Source organism: Anoplopoma fimbria, chromosome 15 (genome assembly GCF_027596085.1).
Source record: "Anoplopoma fimbria isolate UVic2021 breed Golden Eagle Sablefish chromosome 15, Afim_UVic_2022, whole genome shotgun sequence".
In the NCBI taxonomy this organism is placed as follows: domain Eukaryota; kingdom Metazoa; phylum Chordata; class Actinopteri; order Perciformes; family Anoplopomatidae; genus Anoplopoma; species Anoplopoma fimbria.
Window position 1 is genome coordinate 23,001,035 of NC_072463.1, and position 8,331 is coordinate 23,009,365.

At 38.4% G+C, this 8,331-nt stretch overlaps 1 protein-coding gene across 2 annotated transcripts; it reads right to left on the reverse strand.

Annotated features, from left to right (window-relative positions):
• Nucleotides 1-644: 644 nt before the first annotated feature.
• mtfr1l (mitochondrial fission regulator 1-like) lies at nt 645-6,882 on the reverse strand. 2 transcript variants are annotated; one of them, XM_054613927.1, is made up of 8 exons: nt 6,766-6,882; nt 5,489-5,619; nt 5,217-5,303; nt 4,996-5,105; nt 4,381-4,592; nt 3,041-3,413; nt 2,630-2,791; nt 645-2,456 (listed from the first exon to the last, which is right to left on the reverse strand). In XM_054613927.1, exons 2-7 carry the CDS (start codon nt 5,501-5,503, stop codon nt 2,674-2,676), a joined length of 915 nt encoding a protein of 304 aa, XP_054469902.1. In that variant the 5' UTR covers nt 5,504-5,619; nt 6,766-6,882; the 3' UTR covers nt 645-2,456; nt 2,630-2,673. The 2 variants fall into 2 exon arrangements, with proteins under 2 accessions (XP_054469902.1, XP_054469900.1); XM_054613925.1 differs by having other exon boundaries at nt 5,217-5,324.
• Between the last annotated feature and the right edge of the window lie 1,449 nt (nt 6,883-8,331).

An 8,331-nucleotide genomic window follows, 5' to 3' on the forward strand; every position in this document is an offset into this window, starting at 1 on the left:
ATGATTCGTGTTTTTTAGACCTCCAGAAACTACCCATTCACACGTGTATTAACCTGCTTTGAAATTATCTCCACAGGTCTTGTACTGGTGAAAGTGCGCCAATGTCACTTTGAACTGAAGGCCTGTATTTATAGGTTTAACAAAGCCTCGTTGTGACACTGAGCTCCATTAATTGAGCTCTCCACAGACATCTCCCTGTATCTAAAATAGGTAAGACCATCATGGAAGGTACAGAGGGGAAAAGTAGGCCAAGGACTCTCACAGATAATGGACTGTGACTCACTGAAGGGCAAGATCATCATGGGAAATAACCGGAAATGGCAAAGAATGTGGGTTAACAGTAATTAAACTCAATGTAAAAGCCTTTATCCCCGTCCCACTTTCTCTACAGCTTCTAATAATCCAAGTCACTTATAGAAAACACTGCTTTTATTCGATTGGTGAAATCAGATGCATCTGCATGGACGTTTTAGTCAGATGTACATGATAAGTTTATCAGACACATTGTAAGTTGCTCCGTACTCTATGTTAGAAACAGAATAGTAAAACCAAATATTTATCTTGTTCACCTACAGTGTCCCCATGTGGTGATAGTTGGAACTGCAAAGATAAATGAACTGTTCCCACAGACGAAAGAAACATGGTCAGTTTGAAAACATCAGCCAATCTTTATTTACAAGTCCTAATATGACAAAAAAAACAACATATATGTGGTTCAGCTGGGTTCAACCCTCACACAAGTAAAATGTTGAGAACCCCTTAAACAAGACAAGAGAAACAAAGTCAACTCTGTGGAAAATCCTCATCGACTAAATTGTCCTGTCTATTTATTAGCAGGACTAGTAATGCAGTTGGAGTATGCTGTGGAAGGTTTCACATCTTAAGTACAGACACACATAATGAATATATTTAAACTTGCATATAGTAGTTTTTCATCCATCACTTTATACTTGAACTTTTGAGAAGATCATCTAGGAGTTAAGGGCCAACTCTAGCAGGACAAAACATACTTTAACTCCACTGCATACAGTGACACACACTTAGCATTAACTTTTCACACTGCAAAACTACACTAAAAGGACTCCCAGTCATGCAGGCATGAACGTGAAAGATAAAAAACATAGTGACATGTGGAGGTAAAAGTGGCTCTATAAAGTGTTTTCTTGTGAGAGGGTATTTTCAACAAAGATTCAGCTTTACAAAACACACACACACACACACACAAACAACTGGTTTTTTTTGTGAGATGAAAACATGGGAATCTTAATAAAGATGAGGATGGAGGGCACATTCAGGAAAGGATAAGCAATGAGGGATTGGCTAATTAAACAAACCCATGGCACTTGGACTAATATGGGAATAAAATCAGGCTTTAGAACAGGCAATCGATCCGTGTTAAGGCGTCGACAGGAATATTCATCGTTATCATTGAGAACACACAAGCATTTCACCCACGGCTTTGTCAAAACTCTGCATACAGAATGTTCTATAATGTGTCAAAAAAAAAAAAGGTGGTTTCAGCTAGTACTTGTAACAATGTCGAACGGAGGAAAACTGGAAATGTGTGTCTAAACTGACCTGTACACGCTTCTAACTGTCGTTGCCTTTACTGAAAAACACAAATGACTTCAAACAATGATGGATGCACATTTCATTCACACACTTCCTTTGATTTTTACACCACACAGTTAACTCTTCTATATATATTTCTTTTTTAGTTGGGTTTCAAAATGAGTCCTGTGGTTCAGTGACTATCAATCTATATTAATCACTTACAAGAGATCAGGCATAGGAGGTGCAGTGGAGCAAACAACATAGTGTACACAATGCTGTGCACATTTGAAAACTCACACCTGTTATGAAAATATCAGAAGCAAAGATCTGAGGTTTTCCACACACACTGTGATATGATACAGTACATTTCTGCTTGTGCAGTAGATCTTCTCCTTTGTACATCAAATATTTTCAAGTATGTTAGAGGGCTTCTTGACACGGAATAAAAGAAAAAAATGTTTATTTGCATCTCTTCTGTGAAAAATTCAAAAGGAATAAAGAATGGTCTTCATAGCTTGATGGATAAAGGGCGTTTTAAAGGGACATTTCTTAATTTAAGTCAAAAAAGAATTGTGATGTTTGGATATCAGCCCGTCCACAATTTGCTTTAACATAATAATAAAAAAGCATCTAAAATCAAAATAGCACAGACACAGAGTAAGTTTCTGGACAGCAGTCTTTTGAGTACTTCAAATTTAACATAAAAGTTTCTTCTTTCCATAGAGAAATAAACTGGATGCATTATACAATTATTGTTATCAAGAGCTGGCAGATCACACTGCACCAGCAGATTTTGACATCTGAGACAAAGTGTTTTTGTTCTAGCTCTGGTTGACAGCTTTTGCCTTGGGTCTGAGGAGCAAGGTTGTGGATCCATGGGTACATATTCCACAGGCACAGGCCTAAAATAATGAGGAGAGAAAAATAAACGACAACAAAGAACCCACAAGTGAGCTAAAACATTCTGCCACTGAACGCATTACCTAATGATGACCTACCACATGCCTTCAAGGGCTCATTATACAAAATATTAAAAAAAACACAAACTACTTTCTACGACCCTGTCCTGACTTACATGGAGCAGCAGGATCGGGTATTGATGATAAACACGGGATCAGGCTACTTCCGTTTCACGGTGTCAGTATCTTCTTCCTTCAGGACAAACTTTTTCCTCAGAGCTTCTGAAATCAGAGAAGCTGAGTCCTCCTCCCTGAGGGATGTACAGCCTCTGTTGTACCTGCAATGACACCCACCAAAAAATACAAACCATGTCTGAGAGGGTATACAATGTTTGAATCATTAAGAATGATTAGCATATTAATAAGGAATCATCTTTAAGAGGAATAGTTAAGCATTTTTGTAAAAATACGCGTATTTGCTTTCTTGCTGAGATTGAGCTCAGAAGACGGATACCACTTTTGTGTCTGTATGACAAACATGACTTTATAAGACAAACACATAACAACGTCCAACTGACAGCTCTTACCTGTCCTTGCTCATCTTCATGCGGTTCATGTCCTTCAGAATGTCCATAACATCAGCAAAGCTAGTAGACTTTGACAGCGACACCGTGTCCTCCTCTGCCTCTCGGAAGTCCATGCTGGGTCTGTCCAGGTCAAAGGTTGCTGATGCCGTCATGGAAACAGGCGGCAGAGGGTCAGGGACTAGCTCTGATACCACAGAGACCACATCTTCCTCTTCCTCCTCTTCTTCCTCCTCCTCCTCTGTGACATCACTGATGACAAAGGAAGCAGCAGCTGTGGCGGCCGGCTGGTAGGGCGCCGTCTCGAAAGGCGCCATGGAGAAGCTCATACTTGTGTCGTCGGGGGAGAGCAGGTCAGGGGTCAGGGGGTTGGAGCCTGAAAGGAAGAACAAGAGCAGAGAAGAGAAAAAGAGTCCTGTAGTTGTTTGGGGAAGTTTGCATTGAGAGCTGATCTAAATATCAAAAGCACAAATTTCAAATGCCATTTCTAATGTGAATTAAATGTGACGCTTGCGTATGCTATTGTTGCTTCAGTTACTCTCCTACCAGGTACTATTATACCTTGAGTGGAGTGCTGTGGGAGAGTCTATACTCCAATCAATAACATTCTTTCTTATCAGTTAGTGATTTCTTCAGGAGACAAGCATTTATTCTTTTTTTCCTCCCCCGAGAGCCCAAATGCTACTTGGATCACATTACCTACCTCACAACTTGACTGTATAATTGTATTGAAAACACACAACACTATCCCTGAGCATGAAAGCCTGGACTCCATGAGGACCTTCCTTTGTTCACAGTCTCTGTACAGAATTAACAGAATTTAAGAAGCAGGCTCGATTAACAATAGTGTTTAAATCTGATAGCTGAAGTTGATGTTCCTTGTGTGGCTCTTTTAGACATCAGAAAGTATGTTTAAACCAGTGAATATACAATATTTTTGAATATATTGTAATACATTTCTCATGACAACCCTTGAAATGTTTAATGAGTGACACACAACTGCCACTAAACCGCAGAGATTATCTTTCCCGCTGACCTACAAAGAAATTCAAGACATCTTAGTACCAAAGCGCTTTAGTAGAATCAGGTCAGCTGACTTGGCAACAAAAGGATCACAGTCACATGAAGACCGTAACTCAGGGGTGGCTCATAAAATAAAGCAATTTAATTTAACACTGCTCTGAGAAGCTTCAGGAATCCTAGTATGAAGTATCAATAAAGCGTGTTAAGTGTGAAACCAGTTTTCATATCCCAGAGTTTTATCACTTAAATTCAAAGTTTAAGATCTACATTCGGCATGTCTATATTGTGGGTACAATTAAATGTTTGCTTTGATTACTTACCAGAATCAGTTGCAACAATCTTGGCGATCTGTGCACGGAGTCTGCTGAGCTCGTCTTGCAGGGCAGTCGTACGGTTTAGCGCCGTCACCCCAGGCTTCCTAAGCCCCTCCATCCTTTTGCCCTCACGGCGGAAGTTGGGTACAGATGAGTTCCTGTGAAGCACCAGGAGAGGCGTGGGACGCCATTCGTGTTTCAGAGGTCGACTGTCACTTCTGGAAAAAAAGAAGAGGGGGCGATAAGTGTTACTGAACAGTAATCTTTATTCTGTCTGAGTCTATCTTTTGAAGTATGCCGAATGTTATGTTATGTCTCCCTTTACCTACTCCTCAGAAAATGCCCTTGTACTAATCGATACTTTACCAGCGGTTTACAACAGATACAGCCCAATCCAATAAAACTAGAATAAAACATACCTTTGTTAAATCAATAACGTTCAGTTTTCATCTACAGCTGCAAGTGTAGAGTTGAACTGTCCACTGCATCTTTAGGCTGTATATATGTGCAGCTAACTAGATTGAAGCTCAGAGTGTCTAGAATAATGCAGTTATAGATTATTGACTTGGCACTACTCCATAACCTTAGTGGTCGTCTCTTAGGGCGTGTCTGGATATTTACCGCACTCTGGCATATGTCTCTTCTTCATCTGCGACAATCCAGGCTATGTCTGCCAAGGTGGGAACAAGGGGGCCATCCATAGGCCGAAGAGCGGGTATGCCCGGGAGTTCCTGATGCACAAGGACACAAGTTAATGTTGTATTTACAAGCATTTCTATTGCAAAAAGGGGAATATTTAAAAAAGAATAATACATGCAGGACTTGTAGGATCTGATATTTACCTGGAAACATGCCCTTTGTGGAGGTCTGAGTGGAAGAGTGGAACCTATTCTTCTCACAACGCTACGGGTGGAGCCATGAGGCTTATTCTGCCAGATAGGAATAACTTCCTGTAAAGTATATATTAAAATACACACGTCTCTGCACAAAGTACAACACTATAACGTCAGTCTGTTAGTCTATAATTTGCATACCTGCGCAGTCATGAGTGAGTAAGGCAGTGTTAAATTAAACAGTGTTAAAAGACATAATTACAGCAAGGAAGAAAACTCACTGTATCTGTTTCCATGGTGATGATGGATCACTTTCATTCGCTGGGAAGTTGCACACCAATGCTTGGTGCTTACAGGGGCTGACGACAGAGCAGTTCAGTGGACAGATGCCATGTCACAGCGACTGCCAGCTCTTGGAAGATAAATGAGTGAATAGTTGAGAGACACAAGCAGGAGGAGAACACTGCATTATTTCACCCACCGACAGAAAGGAAACTGCTTAGAAATTCAAACCATGCGTAGCAAAACTTAATGATTATTGTGATGACTGATTGCAGGTAGATTTTGAATCGCACATCTCAAGTAAAATGCATGAGGTGGCGAGATGCAGCTTGTTATTTATTGTTATAAAGTACCAGTCAAAAGTTTGGACACACCTTCACATTCAATGGTTTTTCTTTATTATTATTTTTTTTCTACATTGTAGATTAATATTAAAGACATCCAAACTATGAAGGAACACATATGGAATTATGTGGTAAACACACAAATGCTCAACAAACCAGAATATGTTTTATATTTTAGATTCTTCAAAGTAGTTGAATGAGAAGGTGTGTCCAAACTTTTGACTGGTTTTTCTTTATTATTATATTTGTATTTTTATATATACAGTACCAGTCAAAAGTTTGGACACACCTTCTCATTCAATGGTTTTTCTTTATTATTATTTTTTTTCTACATTGTAGATTAATATTGAAGACATCCAAACTATGAAGGAACACATATGGAATTATGTGGTAAACACACAAATGCTCAACAAACCAGAATATGTTTTATATTTTAGATTCATATAAAGGAATATATATATAGTTGAATGAGAAGGTGTGTCCAAACTTTTGACTGGTACTGTACATTCTCATTATTAATTAGAGAGGCCTGAGAACTGGACAATAAATAGATAGGATAAAAAACAGATACATAGATACAAAAAAAGCATGAAAAATATATAAAAACATGTCCAAACTCAAAAATAAATAGAAGTAGAAGTTTAAATAGAAGTTAAACAATAACAATAATAAAAAAACAACAATCCAAAACATGTATGATTTGGTAATTAACAGATATTAAAAGGTTTAAGCACTGTTGGTACCATTGTGTGCTCTCATCGTGATGCTGAGGCCACATACAGATGTTATGGTAACATCAGCAGTGCTAACACAGCTAGCTCTTAGCAGCACAACCTGGTTGACCCTCAACGCACGACAACAACAACGCTGTTTCTCGTCGTGTTTTCCTTCCTCTCCAGAAATGCAATCACTGCTGCAAGAGGGCAACTTACGGTAGATAATGACTGCAAACGGGAAAGCTCAGCCGATCGATTATTCACGGGCAACAGCTTCGCCTCTTCGTCTTTCAGCTCGGAGGAGTTGTGTGTGTTTTCGCTCGTCAGGCCGGAAACCCGGTTCCTCCTTTTCCTGTGATCTGATTGGCTGGAGTCCTCTAGAGCTGCGCCACTGGAACCTGCACAACAGCGCCCCCCAGCGGTGGAGGGGAGTACACACTAAGAGAGGAGATAATCCTTTAGTAGTAGTAGATATTTACAGGATTACAGCAGCATAGATATAGTGCAAACAAGGTACATAGTAAAAAATAAATAAAGTATTTTAAATAAGTTAATAAGAAAAATCCACAATAACTAAAAAAATTATATATATATATATACAGACAGAATAATTATAGTATTGCACAGTGTATTTGTATTGCACAGATTTTTTAGTGTTTTTTTTTTACTATGTACCTTGTTTGCACTATATCTATGCTGCTGTAATCCTGTAAATATCCCAGCAGCGGGACTAATAAAGGATTATTTTATTTTATCTATATCCTTCCTTCCTGCTGCTGTCAGGCCGCACAACCAGCTCTGTCTGCCATCCCAGTAGACCACAAAACAAAACACAAAAAAATCTGTGCAATACTTTAATTATTCTGTCTGTATATATATAAATATATATAATATTTTTAGTTAATTTTTGGGTTTTGATGGCATAGTTGCACATCAGCCACTACAATAGTATCACTGTAGTGGCTGATGTGCAACTATGCCATCAAAACCCATGCATATACAAGAAAACAACATTTGAATAGCTGTCCACTGTAGTGACCTCTATGCATGAAAGGGTTAAATAAGTAAATAAGAAAAATAAAGACAACTAAAACAAATATTATATATACAGACAGAATAATTATAGTATTGCACAGTGTGTTTGTATTGCACAGATTTTTTAGTGTTTTGTTTTGTGGTCTACTGGGATGGCAGACAGAGCTGGTTGTGCGGCCTGACAGCAGCAGGAAGGAAGGATAGAGATAAGATAAAAAATAAAAATAAGATAATCCTTTATTTACAGGATTACAGCAGCATAGATATAGTGCAAACAAGGTACATAGTAAAAAAAAAAAAAAAAAAAGTTAATAAGAAAAATCCACAATAACTAAAAAAATATTATATATATTATATATATATACAGACAGAATAATTATAGTAACAGTGTGTTTGTATTGCACAGATTTTTTTAGTGTTTTGTTTTGTGGTCTACTGGGATGGCAGACAGAGCTGGTTGTGCGGCCTGACAGCAGCAGGAAGGAAGGATAGAGATAAAATAAGATAAAATAAGATAATCCTTTATTTACAGGATTACAGCAGCATAGATATAGTGCAAACAAGGTACATAGTAAAAAAACAAACAAGTATTTTAACCCTTTCATGCATAGAAGTTACTACAGTGAACAGCTATTAAATTGTTGTTTTCTTCTATATGCATGGGGTTTTGATGGCATAGTTGCACATCAGCCACTACAATACTATCACTGTAGTGGCTGATGTGCAACTATGCCATCAAAACCCCAT

Bases quoted from the DNA above. Each gene is read 5' to 3' on its own strand.
- mtfr1l (XM_054613925.1), bottom strand. The intron at 5,106-5,216 runs GTAAATATCAGA...CTTGTGCATCAG, and splicing joins CACAAAGGGCATGTTTCCAG to GAACTCCCGGGCATACCCGC. The intron at 4,593-4,995 runs GTAAATATCCAG...CTTTTTTTCCAG, and splicing joins GAGACATATGCCAGAGTGCG to AAGTGACAGTCGACCTCTGA.